Source organism: Echeneis naucrates, chromosome 5 (assembly GCF_900963305.1).
Source record: "Echeneis naucrates chromosome 5, fEcheNa1.1, whole genome shotgun sequence".
Lineage (NCBI taxonomy): Eukaryota > Metazoa > Chordata > Actinopteri > Carangiformes > Echeneidae > Echeneis > Echeneis naucrates.
In genome coordinates this window covers 6,234,615-6,258,128 of record NC_042515.1, presented here as the reverse complement: position 1 = coordinate 6,258,128, position 23,514 = coordinate 6,234,615, and the positions used below count along the sequence as shown (strand labels likewise).

Sequence of the window (23,514 nt, the reverse complement as noted above, 5' to 3'; positions counted from 1 at the left end):
ATGCCACTTTTTTCCTTTTACTCCTCAACAGCTTTACTCAGTTTTACAGCTTTAATTGCAGCTTCCTTTTTTTACATTAAGAATTAATATAAAACAACATGATAACAATACAGCTAAAACTATAGATAATAAAATCTGTTTTTCTTATGTGGCTGTTAGCAGTTTCACCAAAGAGACACCAAACCTCTACACAACTTTGATGCTTTCATTTTGAATAACTAAGGAAACTAAAGTTGGTCAAGATGGAATACAAATGTTAACAGTTAAAAGTCTTTTAATATCTGTTCTTCTCTGTGTGGCTGAGCTAACTTATTATATACTGGCAGATAAAATCCATAAATAATGTAGAAGTTTTTCCAGCTCATCAAACTTTGTTGATATTTCATATCATTTTTATCTGACATTTTCAATTATTATTTTTGTCAAAAGCATTTTTGATTTTAGGATAATTTCTTGACACCATGTCAGATATTTTGTTGTAGTTGTACACATCTTCTACTCAAACAAAAAGGTAAAAACATTTTTTTTTATTTAGAAGCCTTATTTAGAAGCTTATTTAGAAGCTTTTTATTTAGAAGCCTTTTATTAAGGGTTTATTAAGGGTTAGGGTTAGGGTATATATCTGATATATACCTGAAATGTACATGAATGTACATGAATCCTTGTTCAGCATTCAGTGAAGGAGAAAAGTGAAGTTAACAGTAGCTGCTTTTGTTTGGCAGTTTGCCAGTTTGGGAAAAGACTTCTTAATCATACTAACCTGAAGGGGGGAGAAAAAAAAACCCAGGAGTATTTGTCAGGACAAGTAAGAGAAAGTAGAGACTCAGAGTGTTTGGCAGCTGGTTTATTGTGGCTGGATGGGTGCGGTCTGAGGGCAGGGCCGGGCAAGGTGCGTCTTATTCCCGCACGCAGCAGCACCGACAGTCCGCAGCAGACGGGCTTCCTCAAACTCAAACACACACAAACACACACAAACACGCACCACAAACAAATAACAACAAGATGATGAGTCTGGACCCGCTGAAATCCGCCTTGTCCATCGGGAATTTAGACGACACTTCTCTGGCGGTGCCGTCCGAGAAGCAGCATGGCTCCGGGCAGCAGCGAGTCCTGGAGCAGGTTCAGACCATCCGGAGGATCAAGTCCAGGTCCGGGACCAGGTCCGGGACCAGGTCCGGGCAGTCACGGACCCACAGCAGCAGCAGCAGGAGCGGATCCGCGTCCTTATCCCCCACAAGTAAGAGCTCCGGGTCCGAAGAGAGGTTTTAAAACGAGTCAGTGAAATAGGAACATGTTTCCGGGATGAGAGTTTCAGCAGGCACCGACCGTCTGTGGAGAAACTACAGCCAGCTGTACTGTAGGTGGATAAGTCTTTGGCACTGTATACTAAATTTCATTATTTCAAAAACCTATAATAAAAACATCTTCACAAAAACAATTGAATCTCGTAAAATATCATACAGTAACATTTCACATTGACAGTAATATTTCCAAAGAGAATAACTAAAGCGCAAGAAAAGGCCTCATTTAAAGACATTTTCATTCGGGCAGGGGAAAAAATGGAGAGACAGTTGGATCAATTATTTCCTGGGAGCAGTTGGGGCATGTGTGACCTAAAGTGAAACGTGGGACATTCAGTCACTATTTATTAATGTAATGAAGTCTGATTTTAAATGGAGTTGAACTATATTCACTTAAAGGATAAACATGCTAATTAGAATATGGACACTGGCAAAGCAAGTCCCTCGGTGTTACATCACATGTATTGCGGGCAACAATCTGTTTGGACTGTAATGTAATGATTAGCTCAGCAGTTCATATTTAGATTGATCTTGTTGCCAGACGACTGATCACACAACAGAGTTTATGTTTTCCCTCTGACAGAGACAACATATTAGTGCCAATGATCTGTACATTTGACCCTCCACGCTTCTCCTCAGGTCCTGTGCATGACGTAGTCTTCAAGGAGGGTTTGAAGTCGTACTTGACCATGTCTAATCCAGGCATTGTCATCGGAAATGGCTTCTCGAAATCTGTAAGTTGTGGCATTTTATGGTGCCATTGGCTGTAAGAATGAGTCTATTCATTGTCTTATCATCACACGGTTTTTTTTACAAACGCATATAAGCATGGCACACAACTGAGGCTTGTTCCTGTGATTAGAAAAAACGATAAAGAGTTTATCTTCCACAACTGTACACATCTGATAGTTGGCGTTTAGTGAAGCTGATTTTGGTCTTATTTTTAAAACATAATCTTTTAACGTAGGCTACAGCATCTGAACCACGTTTGGATGAGACTGCAACCCAGAATTATTCTCTTAGTTTGATCGATCTGCTGTCCAAAACAGATTTCATTTACTCATATTTAAGAAAGGATGATCTACACTGGAGGATGAAATCCACAATTATTTGTCAATTTAGCTTGAAAAGATTTCTAAAACAAGTCTAAAAATACTCTAAAGTAATGGCACACAATTTTAAAATATTTCTTTGTAACAAAATAAATGAAGTCAAGTTTATGGATTTCTGGTGGCCTGTCAAAAATCAGATGGGTTGGATCCAAATCTTTAAATTCCCACCTACATCTGAGGGTTGTTCTCTAGTAACTATTAACCATTAACTTTCACCACGACTGGATTTGTGTAGTTCTTACAGTGATGACAAAAAAGCAAACAAACAAAAACGAAAACAACCCAACCACAATGATTTTCTGAATTTTCCCTTTCAGGGTAGTACCCCACTTCTTACTTTACCACATATTGTCAGGCTAACGTCAATAATATCAAATACTTCCCTTTTTTATTCTTTTTTTTTTTTCAAAAATCTCTATCCACATTCTTCCAGAGTTTATTTTCCCTCACACAAAAATCTGCTCACCAGCCTTAGAAAGCAGCCAGGTATCCGCCTAACCACCAACAGGGCTGCATACCAATACTGACCTTTCACAATCTGATTTGCCATTGGCAGGTCTGATAGAAATCACTCTTCTCTTCTCTTCTTGTCGCTTGAATTGCAAACACGTGCGCTTTTCGGCTCTGCAGCTCAACCAGGAGAAAACCATGAACCGCCAAACACTCATCAATTCCAAAGGGGTCAGTATGAAGATGAACACGGGAGCTTCAGGTTATCAATACGAGAGGATCTTGTGCCCCGTCAGCCCCGTCAGCCCCGTCAGCCCCGTCGCTGTCGGTCAACCCAACTCTAGCCGCAGCGAACCTGACCTGCCCAGGCCACAGTATGTGTCCATTCCTCGGCAGAGATTCCTCTCCAGCAGGGCCACCCGCAAGTTTGTCACGTCTGACCTTCAATATATGCCCAGCAGAATTAATCAACAGAAACAGCCCAACATGAACGGCATTAGTCAGACTAAAGCATCCACCCAGTTTGTATGCAGCCAAGTGGACTCAGCTAAAAGGTTTTCAAAGTATCTGGACTCCGGAGGTACAGTCAAAGTCAAAGCAGAAGCTAGGTGAGCTTCATTCTTTACACACACACACACACACACACACACATATATATATATATATATAATTGAATTTTTGAATTTTTTTACAGCTCTAATGGGAACAGAGGAGCGACTGACTTGACTATGAAGGAAGCTGTGGAATGTCTCTCCAGTGACCATGAGGCTTTTCAGCACTGCGGAGCCTCCTACATCCAGCACAATGTGTTCGTGGATGACAATGCTAAAGAAGAGGTGGTTTATATAGTGATGCAGCCCATTCTATCCTTCAGATGTGAGCTGAGATGGAGTGTGGAATTGCTTTGAATGGCTTTGAGTCGGAGGAAACATAAGACGTATTTTCTTGCCAAAATGAATTTTTTGTCCTGTATTAGTCCAAGCCCCATAGATTGGCTCGCTGTTGTTTTGTTGAATGAGGTCTTGTTGCCTGTGCACTATATAACCTGTTTGGGCAGCAGAAATTCACCACCTTTCCCCATTTATTAGTTGGTGTATCTACTTTATGTCCTTAACCTAATAAGCACATTTTACTGTTATATAACACACATACATATACACATACACAACACGAAATATAAACCAAAGTACACTCCAACACTGGGACTACTAAAAACTACAATTTTAGCTATTTATGTTGTGCTTTAGTAAAAGCTCTAGCTACTGTAGCATCAGTTGATTTGATACAACACAAAATGCTCATTTAGAGAAGAACAACAGGAATGCCTTTAATATGAACCGGCAGCAGGAAATGCCTGGTTTGGATCAGCACTAACTTAATACTGCTGGCTATTATGAATAAAGGCATGGTGGATCCTGCTAACTTTCTAAACTAAAAGGGTTTATTTGGGAAGAGAACAACTTTAAAGGCAAATGTTGAGGGGGAAAGGTTAGGACCAAAAAATTATTTTGAAATAAAAGGACTGGAAAGGATTGTTACTTTAAGATTTAAACCAGAGCATTTGCACATTTCTCTCAGTTTGTGCTGCTGACATGTTTTTCTCTGCCTGCCATCTGTAGTCTAAGTCTGTAATGCCTTCATTTCCCACAGGTGCTGAAGCTCAATGGGATACGCCCTTTGGTCGGTCTGCTGCGCAGCCCCAATTCACAAGTGAGCCAGACGGCCTCGGCCGCCCTTCGTAACCTGTCCTTTAAGAACAACAACACCAAGGAAGCGATACATGAGAACGGTGGCATCACAGTGGCCGCGGATCTGCTGAGTGACACTGACTCTGCAGAGATAAAGAAACAACTGACAGGTAAAATTAAAAACCCATTAATGTCCAAACACTGCAGGCACCCACACACAGCCAGCAAGAAGACAAAGAGACACTTGTTTGAAACACGATCATTGTTTACATCCCGCAGTCAGTCACAAAGCTGTTCCTGAATGTTGTCATTCCAGGATACGCATCAGCAATCGGCATGATAACAAAATCCACCCAGCGCTGTTTCACTGATAATGTCAGATGTTGATCGGCGTTTGTTAAACTACTTAAGATTCTGTGTATAGAGTAGCACTGATGCAGGGAAATATTATGCAATGACTGGCTGGATCTGAATGTTGGGAACAACCTTAAAGTCACATTTGACCTACAGGCATGTACTATAGTGCATCCCGTAAATGGCAGTAAATACGATGCTGCGTTCATCGTTCTTCCAGGTCTCCTGTGGAATTTGTCCTCTTCAGACAACCTGAAGCCGGACCTGCTGAAAAGTGCTCTGCCTAGCTTAATGGAGAATGTAATCCTGCCTTACACAACAGGTCCCAACCGGGCCAAGCATGACCCTGAGCTCTTCTTTAACGCTACTGGGTGTCTGAGGTAAGCAAAAAAATACGTCGAGTATTAATCTGAGAAGCAATCATTCAACAGCTTTATGTTCGTACTACACATGAACGTGGATATGTTTATTTAAGGAATATTTTAACTGCAGAGATTTATTTCGTTTGTTTGATGCACCAGCCGGTCCAGACTCTTCAGTCGGCATTAGTCATTACTGACGTAAATGATTAGGAATGGCCATATAAATAGTGCTCAGACATTGAAGTGGAGATTCTTGGTCGTGTCCTGTAAATCTGTTGCTGCAAAACATTAAACTGTTTGCACCTGATGCACCTTTTGTGCATCAACAGTATCAGATTTTTTTTTTTTTTTTTTTAAATAACCAGCACTGTAATCCAATATGACTAGATCCTTTTGACATAATAGATCAAATGTATGTATTTTATGAAGCAACATCATAAAATGTTTAGATTTTTACAACCTGTGTAAAGCATATGCACAGATTTATAAGATGAAATGTCAGCAGGGATCAGAAACGCATCTACTGGAATAATAGCAGCTCTGCAAAAAATACAATGTTATGAATGAATCTGCCAATTTTCTGGCTGGAGCTTCCAAAACATTTCAACATTCTTTATTTATGATCTTTTTTCTGTCGAGTTTCTTGCTGTTGAAAGCGTCCCCTCGGGTGTTCTCATTTATGTCAGAAGCACTGACATGAATGTGTATGTGTATAATAAAACTCTCATCATCAATCAAACTGCCGTTATAGGCGGAAACAGTGATCTTATCTTATATCAGCAAATCCACAGCTACATTTTCTTTTTTTTCCAGCTTGTAATTGTTTCATTATTTACGTCCATGCCATCACAAGATTGCTGCTGTTTGCTTTTGAAATTAAGTGTAATCAATCTCAGACAGGATCAACATTTTCCATTAAATCACAACTGGAAACTTTGAAGGCAAGTCTGGGCACTAATCAAACCACAAATGTGCACAGCGCAATTACACTTATTTATCATTGTAGGACTTTGTTTTCACATCGATAGCCATCATTGACATATTTCTAAAATGCATTCTCTTATAGTATTACTGTCTATTTTTCAACATGTTTCAACAAAAACGTGATATTAACATTTTCTGCAGGAACCTCAGCAGTGCAAAGCAGAATAACAGACAGGCAATGAGAAAATGTCGAGGGTTGGTCGACTCTTTGGTCAGTTACGTTCAAGACTGTGTGGAAGCAGGAAAACCGGATGAGAAGGTAAAACAAACAGAAAACGTGTTTGGCTATATTATCTGCTGATCACATACTTTGCCTTACAATCTACAAATTCCTCTTTCTATCTCTGTCCCGGGAACTCAATTGTCACACATTCACGATGAAAATGGAAGAAAAGAAAGAAAAATATCATGACAGACAGGAGCCCTAGTTTGTTGAGCTGCCTTTGCAGAAAGTGGTTCTGCAGCAAGCAAATGGTGTCTGAGTCATAAGGTGGATACGCTCTGTCTGTCTTATTTCACTTTATGTTGTACAGTCATAGCTACGCCAGTGATTTCAGCGAAGCAACACAGACAGGCTTGCATTGCTAAATGTTATTGCTTTAGGTGAGTACAGGATCTTTTTCAGATTTTTCAGCTGAGCTCTTTTTTGACTTTGAATCGAGGATGGAGTATTAAAATGGCATTGGCATTTAGTTCAAAGTGTTTTCCTTCTGCTTTTATGAACGTCTTCATTTTAACTGTGTGTATTTGTCACGGTGCATAACACAGACGGCTCAGGGCGTCACCTGTGTGCTCATGTTGTGTGTTGCTCTTCCTGTTGAAACTGTCTGCAGTCTGTAGAAAACTGTATGTGCATTCTGCACAACCTGACGTTCCAGCTGGAGGACGAGGCTGCTGCTCTCTTCAGCAACTACACAAAACTGGCCAAAACTCTCAACAGGAGCTCGAGCCAGGAGAACACGAGTTCCATCGGCTGCTTCAGTCCGCAGAGCAAATCGCCTGTGATAGAGGTGAGATGAGATAAGATGTTCAGAAAGGCAAACACACACTGATGTATGAGGGATGGGTGATAAGTTTGTGGTCCAAAGCTGTTCTAAGTTTTGAAACTTTTCTTCAGCCCTCATCTTCTCTTCACAAGTGCACTGCCGGTATCTTTGGTGACACACCTTTAAAACCGAGGCCGTGGCTGACTGCACAGCAACTGATACTGTTGATTCTCAGCAGAGATAGTCTGGAAAATGAGGCTTTGAAATTTTCACTTAACCAGAAACAGGCCCGAATGTTAAACGCCAATCTGCCCAGAGATTTGAGCCTTGGTTTTAAAATGACAACACACACATGTAGCTTGCATTTTCTTAATATCCTTTACCTTAAGCCACAAATTTATCTAATAGAACTTTAAATGCCACTTGTCAGTTTTGTCATTAATCCTCTGTGATGGTTACATTCTAGCATATGAAAGAAATTGGACGATCAGGGCTGAAAGACTTTCAATCACTATCTGAACTTATGCAAAAATGTAAAAATATGCAAAAATAATCCCTTTGTACATCTCTGACTTCATACCAAAAGACAAGCAGCATTGTGAATAATGATAAACGAACAAATAATGAGAAATCTAAGCCTTCAGAGATAGAAATTAGAAATGTAGTACAATTTGTACAATGTGTATATTGATTTGGAGCTTTTGTGTAAATAAAAAATGTGAGTGTAAAAGCAGAATGAAAAATCCCACGATTGACAATATGCTCAATAAAATACACAGAGATAAGAGGAGAGCTACGTGTTACTGATGGTCTCTTCTGTCTCTCATCCAGCGTCAGTTTGACATCCCAATCAATGAAGAGCCAAACCCCAGTGGGGCAGGCTTGCTCCTCCACTCCAAAACTCTGCAAACGTACCTGAAGCTGCTTGGCTCCAGCAAGCGAGAGGAAACACTGGAAGCCTGTTCTGGAGCGCTGCAGAATCTCACTGCAAATGAAGGCATTGTAAGAAAAAAAAAAAAAAACAAAACTGACCAGGATAAAAAATAAAAAAAAAGTTTTATCTCTGCACACTCACTGCTTTATTTCCACGGTTCAGGAGCTGGTCTGTTCTATATTTACAGTTCTCCAGTGCAATGTGTCAGATCATTGTGCAGAAACTGAAAGGCCTGAATGTTATCAGCGACCTTCTGAAGTCCAACAAAGCCAATATACAGAAGAACACAGTGGCTCTGGTGGGGAACATGACCAGGAATCCAAACCTGCGCAGCGAAATAGGTAAGACGCTTTCTGCTTCTCCGTCATTAAACAAATACGTCACTAACTTTCCAAAAAAAAAAAGAAAGTGTTAAGTCTAATATAATATAATATGAGCCTGATATAAAGGAAGAGAATGAAAGTAAAGACAGTGAGTCCTTTTGTGTTCACTTTGTCACCAAAGCGGAGAAGACCCTCCCAGAGCTGACAAGCATCATCACAGCACATGACAAAGGGGATCAGTCTGACGAGACTCTGGCCATGGCGTGTCAGGCCACCAACAGCTTGATTTTAAAGAGACCCGATTTGGGCAACACTGTGCTGAACAGAATGCTGATAAACTCACTGACCAGTCTGAGCGGAAACACGTAAGTTTGCCATGAGACAGCATGCCTGCATGTGTACAAGTACGAATGGATGTCACCTCTGACTGCATTTCGCATGCATGCCTGACGAACTGATCTCTAACAATTGCTATCTCTGCTTTTTAGCAATTTGAAGAAAGCCAGCAAAGCTGCTTCCCTGCTTCTCTACAACATGTGGTCCGATAACGAATTGCAAAGTGTCCTGAAAAGGGTGAGTTGAAGCTTAACCCTTGGTGCCAAGATCTGACAGGGTTTGGGTGTGTCCTCTCTGATTCCACAGAGATGTTCACACCTTTCTCAGGTATTTGTGAGAAACGGCAGGTGAGAGGTTGAGGAATTGGACAGTGTTCTCAGAAAATATGAATCAGGCACTGAAATGATACAGGCGGAGGAATCTAGCAGTGCCAGTTTGAGGAGACAGTATGTTTGCACGCTTCGAGAAAAGAATACTGGCCCCTTGCATTATCGCGCCTCTGTGGACATGCGTCCACTTCAGCTCAGTGTGTGATGTTGAAATTTGGTGATGCTTGGTGATTGACATTTTAGTTCTTGGTGACACATTTGTCATTAACATGTAAACCTTTTCTCCTGCAGCGAGGCATGACAAAGGCCTCATTCATAAATGATGTCACCACAATGGCGATGAAGTCGGTCCAAGTTGTCGAATAATGTAAGAGCTTTGAGTGATCGCTGGGCATCTTTTGCTGGAGCAACTCACCTGCAAGTTTTCTGCAAAAAATGCCAATGCACTGAGGCTGAACAGCATCCATTCTTATTCCACAAAGACTTACCGATTTTGTGTATCCTGTATAAATCCTATAATGCGTCTGTCAGCAAGTGGTTACACAGGCCTGTTTTGATCCAAGGTGAGGGTTAAGAAATAACATGTTAGCAGTCCGATATTGTCTTTGGTGCAAGTTTTTACATGCTGTTTTGGTTTTCTTGCTGTTAAGCTAGTCCTGGCCCTCTGCCATATGGTGCCATCATGCTTGTTTTCTTCGATATTAAGAGTAATAATAAGGGTGTAAGACTTTATGTTGCACTGAAATGTCAGTTTGTCAGAAGATTGTAAAAAGATTACTTAGACTATGAACATAGACAACAGTGCAAAAATACTTTTGTTCGAATTTGCAAGATTGCATTACGAGCTGCATTGCCTATTGTCTAAAGCTGTAAGATGTGTTTGCGTTTTGTAAAGACAGCTGTTGGCAGCGTCTCCATCTTTTCTCGTGTGTTTGTGTATCATCTGCGAAGGTGACAGAAAACGTATCTTTAAGTTTGAAAAGTCACAAATAAATGCAAGATGGGATTTTGAGTTCATCGTCAGTCATTTGTCAAAGTCACACTGAGTTTTAGTCCATGCAGAGTCACCACATATCGTCACACGCCTCTGGGTTTTGGCTAAACCGCTTCTTGTCAAATGAGCAATACATCTTTCAAATTGTGTTGACTCCACCCTGGTAATTTATTCAGTGAAGCGTTAAGAACAAACAATTAGAGCCAGACGCTGGAGCTGTCGTTGCGCACATGGCATCACTTTTGATTGAGCTCGTCATCTACCCGACAGCCACGAGGGAAGTTATGAGGTCATGGATGATGGCTGATTTATTTATGGTCACATGTATTCAATCATTTTGAGAGAGTAATGCGAACATCATGAGTAGCTCATATCTGACTATGTGGGGGAAACTGCCACCAATGATAACTGGTTCCACAAAGTTAGAGACAGATGAGCAGTTTTGGCAAACACAATCTGACTTTATTATGACAGAGGGTGGGGCTTTCATTTAATGTCATTCACGTCATCAGGTTCCCACAAATGGAAACTACTTGTGGTTTATTAAATAACGTTTACTTTCCTTTTAATTAAGTGAGAGCACTAAGCAAACATGGTTTTAAGAACTGACTTTCCACCATTGCAGACATTAAAAGCAGAGTACACACTTCAAATTCCTATTAAAAGCAAACAAACAAACAAACAAAAAAACACAATAACGAGCAGCACCACGTCCACCGCATGCACTTCATGCACTTCACAGATAACTTCATTCAACACCTTTTGATTATTATTATTATTTTTTTTTTTTCCGAATTGTAGCTTCATTCTTCCAAGTTCAAGTATTTGAGAAGGTTATATTTCACTGCTGTCAGATGTAGCCAGTTTTCCTTCCTGTAGATTCTGGATATCACTTTCTCAGACCACGCTTGGTCCTCCCCTTTGAGCTGAGAAGAAAGTACAAAGAACACTCGAACAGTCAACAACCTGACTGATCTGTAACGTATATAAATATTCTCACGTTCAACCCATATTCTGTCTAAAATTCATGAGCTGTTACCTACAGCAGCTTGCACTTTTAGTAATTGCATTGCAGAAATGCATTTATTACTGTTAATATCTGGATTTAATGATGTTGACTGTTTCATTTAAAACTCATCTGTCATAATTTGGCTGTCAGATGTTTTATTTGACTGAAGAGCAGCATCTGATTTAAACTAAATTTCAGTTCATTGTCTGGGCAGATCCCGATGCAGATCACATCATGCACGTAGATGTACGATGTGTCAGTTTAGACAAATAGAAATTTAAAGAGTGAATATTTGGATTAAGCTTGAGAGAAAGAACCAGAACTAATTTTTCCTTTGTTATCTTGCCACTCCTCTCGTGGTGTCTGACCCCCCAAAGCTGGGAACCACAGTAAAAGCTTTCCATACTTGCCCTCAGTTAAAAGGGGATTAGCTACTAAATATTTGGCTGCTATTTTTATCCACTGTTGCTGCCGCGGTGCCCCACACCTGCCGTTTATCTGTGAAAGCTTCAACTTATAAATTGATCAATTGCGCTTTAGATCTGGCAGCTGACATGTTTTCCAAATGCCAAATTCTGCAGGAAAACTGATCCCCTAGCTTGTTAAAGATTTGCTCCATGCCTGAGCTGCAGCAAAGCTTATGGGAAATCAGGGAAAAGGATTGATATGATTTGGATGGCGGCAGGAGTCGGCCCCTGTTTTATTGTGAGCCACATTAACGCAGATGATATCACCTCGTAGCCACGGGATCTCTCAGCTGCTGCCACTATTGCAGCTTAACTCCCCATCGAGATCGAGGGCACCGATTCAGTTCGGCATGGCTCTCTTTGAAAGACCTCTCATATGTGCTGTGCTTGGCTTTGTTTTTTCTTAGTCCTGCAGCTGGCACAGACAGTGGCCTCTAAGTGCTCACCGGATCAGTGAGAGAAGCTGATTAAGTCAAAATGGGAGGAGGTGGAAACTTGATGAGGTTACTAGGTGAACAATAACAGCAGGGCAGAATTACATCATGGAAATGTTTCTTTTTGCCTTTTTGCTTTGATGAGTTTGTCTTTTTGCTCGTCTCATTGAACGATACATTGAAATGATAAGATGCGCTGAGCTATGTCATAATAAAAATATATTGTTTAAGATGACAACATATGTATTGCGATGTGAGTGTCTAGGACACAGGAGACTTACATTTTCTGATGATCACTGACCCGGTTTCTCAGCACAGTCACCTGTATCAAGATGAGCACAATTCAGTCGTACTGTATCAACATCTTTTGGAAAAGGTGCAGATTTTTGACATATATCATTTCTATGCTTAGAAAAATGTATTCCCAAAGCTAAGCAGTCAATATTGATGGAGCCTCTCTTTTATTACTCTCTGCTTTAGTTATATTGATATTTATGGCAGTTTCTTTGCATGTTCAGCCTGTTTGATCAAAAACTTCGGCTGACTTCCATTTCCAGACGTTGCGTGTGAGAAATAAGCACACAAATCGTATCTTTCGGCCTGACTGAAACTAACGTTGCTGTCATATATAGAATTGTCAGCCATGTATGGCGTCTTACCTCATACTTCTGCTTTGCGTAAGTACACTGAAGATCGAATTTCTCTGACTCAAGCTGGCGCATCCACTCCCACATTTCCTGAGCCTTTTCCCTGTGTCAGCACAGACGAGGATTTGAAGCCTTTCTTGGATCTGAACTTTTCCGTTTAACTCATCACTGAGGGTTCTTCTTTTACCTGAGTTTGTCCTCTCTCAAGTGATCGATGTTCAGCTCCTTGCGTCGATCACTTAGGATCTTCTTCTTTTTTTCTCTCTCCGTTTGTCTTTTTGTCCCCGTTTGTGTTTGCTTCAAAGGAAAAAGACACACGTGGTGACGTGCTGCCAGACTCCTGTATTTATCCATCTGTTCCTGAGTCTATCAGTCTGTTTAAATGATTAACAAAACCTTCACCTTGTATCCAGTGAAACTCAAATTGGACAGAATCATCTTCTTCCTTGCGTCATCTTCTGCTTTTTTCTTGGCCTCCTCCTCTTCTTTCCTTGCTTTCTCTTCCTGGTAAAAAAAACAAAAAAACATACAATTCGCTTGTTACTCGTTCACATTTGCTCAGTCACATCGTCTGAACTTGGTTTAGCAAATCCAGTTTTAGGTGTGCTGGCCAAAGGCAATACACCCAAATGGTGAGTATCCATTCCAATACTGAAAAGCCAGTTCATAAAGACGATCTGACTTGCAAGAACTTGCAACTCGGAGAACACACAAAAGTTATTATCCATTATTGTAATTTCAGTGGGACTCACAGCGAGTCTGTTCTGGCGCTCTCTTTCTCTTTCTGCTCTGATCTTCATCTGCTCTGCTCTCTCTGACCTGCGTTTCTCCTGTAGAGGGGAAAAAGTGGACCAAAACATATCCCATAAGCTCCAAATGTGACTTAACGTCGTCACTTTGTTATAGAATTGGCTGATGCTGGAGGCTGAACGTGCGGTTTCATTGTAGAAGGCTGAGACATACGATGCGATCCGTGAGGTCAGTAAGCTCCTCTTCCTCCTTCTTACGCTTCTCAAAGTGAGCTTCGATCAGTGTCTGGAGCTCAGTCAGGTCCTTTTCCATACGTTTTCGATGGATGTCCTGAAATCATAGCGAGAGATCCAAATGTGAGCCGTAAAATTATTCAACGTTGGGCACAAAAAACAGCTCACACATATAACTTAGGTCCCGAGGGGAACTCACATCAAAGTCCACCTTTTCTCCATCTGGGATCTTTGGAGGTGCCAGTCCGGGAACGAAACTAGCCCTAAGGAGGATGGAAAAAGCCTCTCGTTTGCACATGCTCTCAGTGTGAACTGTACTTCAGTATGTTTTTTTTAACAAATTCAAATTCAAATTGTGTTCTTACTTTATCTTAGGTTTTGTATCATCTGTGTGGATGAATGAAAAGAAAAAGCTAAGTAATATCCTACATTTACTAGGTAACGTGAAAAAATGAAACACGCATGCATAAAAAAAAAATACAAATAAAAATAAAACTCAAAAACTCACAAAGAAACATTTCTCTTTCACACACATAACATTTGCATTTCCTAACAACTAGTCCATACCTCCTTCCTGTTCCTCTCCAGCATCTGCTTACAGATGAGAGGGTCAGTGCAAAGCAAACATTTACTGAAGCAGAAAAGGTGCAACACTTAAAACAGTTTTGACCAAAGGACACAACCTTTCAAACCCTGCCACCTGTAGAGTGGCTTTCCAAACAGGTTTCTCCGCAGTTTTTTTTTTTTATTTTTTTTTTTATGATTGTTAAAATGTGTTTTTAAAACCAAAATATTTTACTACTGACAAAGATTTAATGAGAATATTTTTTGTGGCTCCAAAATTTTGAATCCAACATGTTTTCCCCACTTATTTTCGATTAAGTAAAATGCAAAGAGGCTGAAGCTTGTTTAAAATAAACAAAACATAAATCTGGATCAGCTCATGCTGTTGTACAAATAAATCAGGTGACGGTGTTGATTGGCACGGATGAAAAATAACAGGTGACTGAAGCAGCACAGGTCATGACCTCCTGTCGGGCGTGCTGGATGTGGAATTTATCTGAGTGCTTCTCTCTTTTGTAATGTAAAGTAATGCTTCACATTTTAATCACAAATAAGTTGTGTTATCTCATAGCCCCTGTCTGAAGTCGTTTATATACTTATCATACCAAATGTCCCTCTTTAATCCTTCCAGTACAACCTGTTGTACACTCAGGAGGTATACAGGTACACATTATTATTTTTTCCAGCCTCATGTGTTGATAAAATTTGCAATATATGCGTTACTCTACGCTCTCTATGAGCTGAACCATTTTTTTTAATGTGGTAATTCTTTCCTTCCACTAATCTCATGAAGAGTTTGCGTTGGTTTGCTTTTCACGGTACAGCAGTAATAAACCCTGTTCTACAGCGCATTAATAACAGCTGTCATTAGAATACAAGGTGTCTAACGGTGTGTTGAGAATAAATCATATCTAGTTACAGCTGGCATGCAGACATACATATATTGGCATAAGCAGTACTACCTTCTACCCCCTCCTCCTCCTCCACCTCCTCCTCCTCTTCTGTGCAAAGCAAGTATGTAGTTAGCAAGCAGACAATGTGACAGCAATTATTTCTGCTGACGTGTATTATTATTTTTTTCATTAAGACAGTCAAATGCTTGTATTTTCTAGTTTGTGTTGCCCTGCTCAGCGTTCTGCTATTGCATTTCCATTTTTTAATCGGAGAATGTATTTTCTTCCTATCCAAAGAGCATTCGAGACTATGCAGAAAATGTTTGTATCTGAAGGAATGAGACATACCATAAATCAAAGTACAAAATGCTAAATTATAAATTTCACTCATAAAAGTGATCTTTGCCATTTTGCCACCAGCTTTCTCACAGTTGCGTTTAGCTTTTTGCACTTTCTCACTGAGTTGATATTCCCTTTGACTTCAAGGTGAAATTCAGTCTCTCCCCAGCCGCAAAGAAAGTGAGTCAACCTGCATTTAGAAGCGTTCTATTGAACACGAAAATGAAAGTGGGCATTGTGCCTGCACTATGATCTTCCCCAAGGTCCCTCTCTAGAGAACACACTGACCCACATTAACAGTGCCTCTATAGTCCACACAGAGGGAGACAGGTGCTGCTTAGTTTCAGGAACAATGCTGCAGCATAGAGACCCACACAGACAGCCTCACAATGGAGGCAGAAATAGTACGGCCTCTTGCCCCCTTCATGGCAAGCCATTGCACCATTTCAGCGGAAAGCCACATCCGCCGGGATTTTTGATCTAAGGTGATCTCCAGCCACTCACAGAGAGGACTGATTATGAGGAAAAAAGGTCAATCTGGCAGAAAGGCGGACGGGCAGCAGCTGCCTCTGCAGTGGCAACATGCCAAAAGTACAGCGTGCTGTGTGGTGAAGCCAGCAGCTTAGCAGATGCAGCATGTTAAGTAACCAATGACGATCCAAGGCAACGCTCAAGTGTGTAAAGCAGGCAACAAAGTGGCAGAAGAAAAACCCCAAACATACAGCCTCTCAATTTTGATGCAGATAGATATTTTGTATTGTTTTCAGGGGTATTGTTGGTATTAAAGTACATACCAACAATACCCCCCCCGTCCACACTAAATATCCAGAAGAGCAGGGGTCAGCTACTGCAATACTCCATAAGAATATCAAACATGGGCTTAAATAGCTATACATGGTATACGATCATGCAGCATAATCATAACATAATAATTATGACATTCATGCATTTTTTTAACACCAGGTACATCATGCGGCTGTTTGCATCTACAGTGTGTGTACTGAGCAAACTGTGCATCTGTGTGCGTCCTCAGCGGACAGATAAACTGACTTACGTTGTTCGCTGAAAGAAGAAGAAACCAGAAATATTTTGTTACAGTTTTGCAGGCATCACTTTTTCTTTTTCTCTTAACCTCTGACGTTGACGTCGCATTTACTCACTCGTGTGTTGCATCTTCTGTGTCTGACATGTTTCAGGTAGATTGACTGCGTGAAGGGATCATGGTGATGTTATAATATTTACTGTTTATCAACACAGAAGAGACAAAAATGCAAAGACTTACCAGATAGTGCTACGTGCGCTTCAGACAAGGGTTCGATGGGGAATTGTATACTGTGCCCTTCTCTCTTGGCCATAAGCTTTTAAACCCAGTGGTGGATCACATGGCGGCAAGCTGCCCGTGGCTAGAATGGGTGGGCACATACCTGCAAACAGATGGCAGATGGCATTAACTAGAATGGGAAAACATGCATTCTCCATGGACATGCATTGTCTATTTTTACACGGCAAAAACCTAGAGCGAAGACCAAAGGATTACTGCTCTCAAGAGGTTTCAGTATCTCCAGGTCTGCCAGACACTGAGAAGGTTAGCAGTAATCCCTGTAAAGTAAAACCTACTCCTTGGTGCACACAAATACACAATTGCACAACCAGAGGGCCTTCGATTTTTTTTTTTTTTTTTTTTTTTTTTTCCCCCCCTCCATGGAATTTCTGAAATGTCGTATGATTCTGCCACTCATTAACGCATTTATCAGACAACCTTTGCTTCTTTATCTAACAGCAATGATCTATTCCCAGAGCTTGAGGATGTGTTAAGCAGTAAAATAAGGAATTACTCCCGTCACAGGGTGTCAAAGGGAAGGTCGTGGTGAAACTTATTTGATTTTTTTTGGCTCCTCCGTGTCCCGCAGTTCCTTTTTAATCTTGCATCCCTGCCCTCTGTCCTCACATGCAATCACATGTGATCTACAGCGAGCCCGAGGACTTGCCAAGTCTTTTGATACTCCCAGTGTTTCATATAATGTTGTCTCTGACCTCCACACTCAGGATTGTGACTCAACTAATATTTCTTGGTTAGTTGGAACCCGCTGAACGTAATTATATCCCTTCCCTTTTTTTTTTCTTTCTTTTTTTTTTTTTAACTAAGGCTGATACATTGTTGATACCATCCTCTGAAGGAAGTTTCAGCAAGTCTCGACTCTTCAGAGGAAATCAAGTCAATCCAATTTTATTTACAAAAGCATCAAACCAAAACAGAGAGTGTTTCAGGGCACTGTTCATTGTGCAGGTCTTTATTAGAAATCTTGATCAGCACACAGTTTTGTGTCTGAGATAGAGAGAGATTTATACAGGTTCCAACAGTTGTAATGATAATGAGAAGAAGAGAAGTAATAGTAATAATAAAAATATGTGTTTATGATAGGAGAGAGTACTGAGTCTAGTTTTTGCACCACTAATCAGACTAATTGTGACTAGTAATTGCTGAAACATTACAGAAGCTTGTAGGGAGTTGGTGGTTTATTAAGTCAAGTCATATAAAAAAAAAAGGACTTATTCTGTTTGCGTCTATTAGTGAGCTGTATACAGTTGGATTCCCTGTGACTGACTCTGTATGCTATAATTTTTGTTGTGTTTGCTTTGTTCGCAGGGATTAACGATAGCATCACACAGGTCAGGATTTACAGGATACACTGATTAAACACAACATTAAAACCAGTTGCCATTTGTTCTGTTGTGACTGAGCAGTGCTTGTGCATGTCATTAATTTGGAATTGAATTATTAAAATAAATCTAACTGCAGTGATTTATACCTGAGTCAAGTCAGAAATTTTCTTATATCTTAAATGCTTTGTTTGCTATTTTCATGCAATAGTTTCATGGTGATTTCTGTATGAGTTTCACGTAGAAAAAGAGAGACGGCGCCAAATCAATACTTAATTCTCTTGTCTGACTGAGAAGAGGACATCTGTTGTGCGCCTGAAACATCAATACTGAAGGAATGACTGGGCTCTATCCAATATTTGGACAGTTTTTTTATTTTACCTGATGGTCGTGAGAGGAAGGTGAAATGCTATCTAGCTTTGTGAGGTCAGAAATAGGCTCATCATCAGTGAAGCATAAGAAGAAACACAACATGCCCATAAAGCAGATTGCAAAAAAGCTTAACTGTTATAACTTGTATTCATTGTTATTATATCAATTGTGCTATGGCTCAAAATAAAAGCTAGTGAGCTCACGGAAGGATTGTACGAACAAAGAAACATTGCCATGTGATTCAGGCAGTCCAACAGCTGGATAAAAAAAAAAAAAATTGGGAGGTGAATGTTTACAGTTTGTGTTGATTTACTGTTATCTGTCTGCTGGGCCTGGACCTAAGTTTTAATGTGGCGTTGGTGAGTCAGAAAGTAACAGGATCGCGTTTCAACTTCTTGACTCTGTTGGCAGAATCTGGTGTGCTGGCTGTATTGTTTCAAACCCCACCCATCTGTTACCTGAGCCAGCTCAACACACCTCAGGGACTTTACCAGGAAACTGGCAAGTGTAAGAACCTGCAAGTTTCTCAGTAAACTGAGTGTGAGCAGATACTGCCACCCTGTGGGAGAATCCAAAAGCACCACATCAGGCACCCGATCAGCCTCCTGGACCCACATCTGCATGTCACACATCTTTTTTTAAGAGCTCTGGATGTACAAAAATAATCACAATAAAAATCATTCAAGCGGTACTACAGTCAATGAAAAGTCCATCAACATGAATTGAAATACATATGAATTACTCTGCTTATGGTTATGGTTAGTTTCTGTGTTTTGTGTTTTGTGAGGGAATCAGTTCCAACAACATTGTGAGTTTAGTTCAGTGTTCAAGTTTTGTGACCAGGAATGAATAAATACTGAGTGAGTCCATGACACACTTAATAAAATCTTCGTCAGCATGTCATTTTTCTCTACATTAGTGTTTGTTTTAAGATATTCCACCTCACTGCTTCCCCCGCATGTGCCACACTTCTGACTGCGCCGCGGTGGAAATCAAACGCACCTTTCCTCAGCGGGGCGGCCTGATGAAACACAGGGGAGCTGACCCCGCCCACCACGTGTCGCTCATTTCACGCTTCAGGATGAGAGCAGCCTCGGCGTTTCATGGCGGAGGCAGCAGCGGGGGACTGACCTCTCCAGGATTTTACCCCCCCACCCCCCTCCCTTCACTTCACCTCCACCAGGTCACAGCAGGTGAGCTGCCCCTGCTGCTGGTTTTGACTTCTCAGTTTTTGTGTGGTTGGAGTTTGTCTCCCGGCTCAGGCCTGGTTGGGTGCTGCTCATTTGTTGCTGAGGTGGATTGTTGTCACACTGCCTTTGTGTGTCTGTCAGATTTGGTACGTTGTGTCGGCTGTGTTGTCTGTGTTGGGCCTGCGGTTTGTGTTGCAGGACAAGCAGTTCCACACAACTGCACGCCAACATGTCAGTGTTTTCATTTTCCTGCTTTATTTCAGAAGTCATTAAACAAAAGACAACATTCGAGTGAAACGTGAAGTTGCTGAACATGAAGAAAGGAACTCTGGTGTGACATTGTGAATTATCATAGTGTTATTTTGTTTTGTACACGGCTCTCTGGACCAGACATGATGGCACTTGACGTCAGATGCAGGGCCCCTCCCTTCACTGATTGGGGCCCTTTGCTGCATCAAACATCTTCTTGCGGCCCTCCATCCCCGACATGGCTTCCACGTTCTTCCTCCAGTCGCTCACCTCCACAGTCTTCTCCTGCAGCGCCAACAACACACGGTTAGTTAAGCGTCTGCTAAAAGTACTGGAACTTACCAAAAGAACAATATTTCATTTAATCCGATGTTTGGTCACACTGTGACCTCCGTTTAACTGATGTTAAAGCGCTTTGATTATTTTTTGGCATTTTGCAAAAACAAACTAAACAGTTCAGCAGCTCGTCTATGAAGGCATCAGCAAAAGGCCAAATGTGGCCCCCCCGCCACTTTTCCACCCATACTCGCCTTCTCTGTGTCCTCCTTCTTGACGGATTTGAGATTGGCCCGCAGATCCAAGGAGACCTTGTGTTTGGAACCCAGAAGTGAGCGCAGGATGGCGTCGGCTGACACCCTCACTCTCCTGAGGTTGGGCCTCTTAAACTTCCCTCGCAGGTCCAGCACCTTGATGTTTAGGTCTTTGATCTGTGCAGGCAAAGGAAGGATGGGTGCTGGATGACACTGCTTCAACGCTCCGAGCGACTCTGAGGCTGAACTTTCAAGAAGTTTTGCCACAATTATCTTTTTTAGACATCAACGTTGTACTAATTGGCTTTGCTTTTTTTTTTTTTTTTTTTTATTATTTTTTTTTTTTTTTGACTGTCGCTCTGTTACCTCTCTGGTGTTGTGCAGGACTTTGGCTTCAATATCGTAGCGCTCCTCGTCCACCACATCTATTTTGGCGTGCAGCTCCTCACATAAGGTCTGTGTAGAAAACAGGACGTGTTCGCATGAGTATCACCTTCTGACTGAAGTAACCGAGCTCTTTCGCAGCATTGCTGTTCGGTGGATGTCTGCAATTTACAGCTTTTTTAGTTTTTGCTCGGCGTGAAATCCCACCCTCAGTTCTGCTAAGGACATGCTGCTGGTGTGTATCGGAGGAGCTTTTTCTTCCAGGTACTTCTCTTTTTGTTCCTCTTTCTCCACCATCTCCTGCTCCAGCTCCTCCTTGGCCTTGGCCACCATCAGGCTCTGGAGGGCCACACAGAAACTTAATATTTTGATTTCCTCTCACTCCGGCTCCAAATACTGCATCCTGTGCACATGTGCCCGAGGACTCACCTTCAGCATGAGCTTGCGAGAGGCTGAGATTTTAGACTTCTGAAAAATAGGTGGATTCATTTTGAATTTGTGCATTTGACTTTTCATCTGCCTTGCGATGTTAAGGCCTGAATGAAATTACTGGATATTGTGTTTGAAATCTTACCTCTGGTCTGTGTGTGGGAAATAAAGAAGGAACATAATGGAAAGAAAGAAATTAAGCATTACTATTCAGACGTAGCTAGCGAAAAAAAAAAAAAAAAAATCCTGTATGTGATCATTGCTGTGTTATCTTTAAATTGGATGAATGCCATTCACTGTGTGACACTGATACTCATTTGGATGTGGAAAAAATAACAAGCACAATACACTTACGCTTTCTCTGGCATCTTGGATATTTCAGTTCCCCCCTGGAAGACAAAAATAAAACCTTTTGCCTCTGAAGTACTCAACAGACAGCGGAGACCCCAAGGGTCTTTACAATGTTTTCCATTTTAGCTCCACTAGACGCACAGCCAAGCGTCTAGTGTTACCGGAATGGAAAGATACCGTATATATAGACTTAGATTGATCTTGAAGTGAATGAACGCGGCTCCTCACGTGTGTTTGTGTTGTTTGTCGGTTATTGTTACATCTTTACGCAGAGAGCCAGCTGGACACAGTCAAGCCATCACCTCCCGGTGCTAATAGCACGCCGCCGTGCCAGAAGCCAGAGTGATGGCAGACAAGGAGACGCATGCAAGGCCTCCAACATGACAGTAATTCCAGATAGATAACATTTCCCACTTTCCCTCTGGATAAAAACACAGATAAACCAGGCCCCCTCAGAGCTGATAGTATTTGCTTGTTTGTTTGTTTGTTTGGTTTTTTTTTTTTTTAGAAGCATGCTGAACAAAATAACCCCTATTTAAACATTAGAAGAAGGAAAAAAATATAAGATACGATATGTTTTTTGCCACAATTCAGTTTTTAACATTACTGATCAAATGACTGTAATGAATCATTTTGTTTTATAAGATGTGAAACTAGTGTTGTCTGCCAAACATTTAAACTAAACAGTGGGTTTATGACCTAATGCGCATCGTAAAAATAAGCTTATAGTTAGAGTTTAGAGTTGTTAATTATATTTCTGATGATACATTAATTAGTTGAGCTGTATATTTTAACATTGCAGTATAAAAGTAGATATATATTGCTCTACTTGGAGTCATGTTAACTGTAGCAATGGGATTTCCTTAAATGCGTTTAAAAATGTAACTAAAACCAAAAAGCCAAATAACTGACAAAAGGCTGGTTGATTTGATTTCGTACATTGACAGGACATAAACGTTTCCGATCATCAATTCACAGTTTAATTAACTGATTTGCTTTTTTTATGGTAAAGCTTAAAATCTCAGACAAAACAAGATCCTTTTTAGGTTCAATTTCTGTTATTTACTCACTGCCTGTAGACCGTACATGATAAATGAGTCAAGAAAATCATCTGTACTTATGTCAATAAAGATAAAGCAAGTGAGTTGCAGTCTTAAGTGAAATACTTTCATCCCAAACGGCAGTATTCACTTTAAAGTCCAGAGAATACCGAGTAAAATCCGCTGAATGTGTGCGATTATGTCAGAGGTCTTACCTCTCTGTGACGATGCCGCGGATGGAGACAGACACAAAGTGATGCAGAGAAGAGCACGGCACAGCATTTATCTCCTGTTCCCCTTTGTCCCTCCTCTCTATCAAAATAGACTTAAATAGAAACACACACACACCATGAGGGGGTGGTGGTTTCAGTCATTCTGATGCTTGTGTTGTGTTGACAGATCACCGCTCTCCACCTCTTTCGTTATAAAGTTTGTGAACTCTCGTGTGTGCGGGATCATTCGATGAACCTCAACATTGTCAACTTTCACTTCACCGGTTTTCGGCGGGTCGTCACGATCTGTTCATCCTCTCGTGTGTCTGAACTATTTAAAGCAGTAGGTAGGGTCATCTCTACTCCTTCTTCATCCTAGCAGAAAGGCCTGCTGTGCACAAATAGGTCAAGTTAAACCCTAGCTGCCCCCCCACCGCTCCAATTTGTTTTTCCCTTCGAGTTGAAGCAAACTCCAGGCAGCCAGAGCCAAACTGTTCGTCACTGTGGATGACTTTTGGAGATTTTCCTATCGAGAGCTGTATTGGAGACATGCCCCCCCCCCCCACCCGAGACTGCAGGGCCCCCTTGGTCTGATTAGGATAATGGC

General features: G+C 41.1%; 2 protein-coding genes across 5 annotated transcripts; one reads left to right on the top strand and one right to left on the bottom strand.

The window, feature by feature from the left end:
* Window positions 1–875: 875 nt before the first annotated feature.
* LOC115044055 (plakophilin-1-like) lies at window positions 876–10,171 on the top strand. Its single transcript, XM_029502885.1, has 13 exons — window positions 876–1,237; window positions 1,941–2,035; window positions 3,044–3,471; window positions 3,558–3,699; window positions 4,514–4,721; window positions 5,126–5,285; window positions 6,393–6,510; window positions 7,085–7,261; window positions 8,069–8,239; window positions 8,359–8,512; window positions 8,676–8,859; window positions 8,983–9,067; window positions 9,451–10,171. The coding sequence occupies exons 1-13, from the start codon at window positions 1,003–1,005 to the stop codon at window positions 9,523–9,525; spliced, it is 2,232 nt and encodes a 743-aa protein (XP_029358745.1). The 5' UTR covers window positions 876–1,002; the 3' UTR covers window positions 9,526–10,171.
* A 703-nt stretch (window positions 10,172–10,874) lies between these two features.
* On the bottom strand, window positions 10,875–22,987 carry LOC115044294 (troponin I, slow skeletal muscle-like). Of its 4 annotated transcripts, XM_029503291.1 has the most exons (14): window positions 22,911–22,980; window positions 21,659–21,693; window positions 21,450–21,456; window positions 21,305–21,343; window positions 21,109–21,214; window positions 15,221–15,258; window positions 13,893–13,943; window positions 13,674–13,790; window positions 13,463–13,540; window positions 13,107–13,214; window positions 12,898–13,007; window positions 12,723–12,813; window positions 12,345–12,385; window positions 10,875–11,079 (listed from the first exon to the last, which is right to left on the bottom strand). In XM_029503291.1, the coding sequence occupies exons 2-14, from the start codon at window positions 21,670–21,672 to the stop codon at window positions 11,043–11,045; spliced, it is 837 nt and encodes a 278-aa protein (XP_029359151.1). In that variant the 5' UTR covers window positions 21,673–21,693; window positions 22,911–22,980; the 3' UTR covers window positions 10,875–11,042. The 4 variants fall into 4 exon arrangements, with proteins under 4 accessions (XP_029359151.1, XP_029359152.1, XP_029359153.1 ...); XM_029503292.1 differs by lacking the exons at window positions 15,221–15,258; window positions 21,109–21,214; window positions 21,305–21,343; ... (1 more) ...; window positions 21,659–21,693; window positions 22,911–22,980 and adding exons at window positions 14,059–14,080; window positions 14,261–14,284; window positions 16,544–16,551; window positions 16,650–16,694; window positions 16,772–16,831 and having other exon boundaries at window positions 13,113–13,214; window positions 13,893–13,956; XM_029503293.1 differs by lacking the exons at window positions 10,875–11,079; window positions 12,345–12,385; window positions 12,723–12,813; ... (4 more) ...; window positions 13,893–13,943; window positions 15,221–15,258 and adding exons at window positions 19,958–20,243; window positions 20,492–20,668; window positions 20,858–20,947 and having other exon boundaries at window positions 21,083–21,214; window positions 22,911–22,987.
* Window positions 22,988–23,514: the final 527 nt, after the last annotated feature.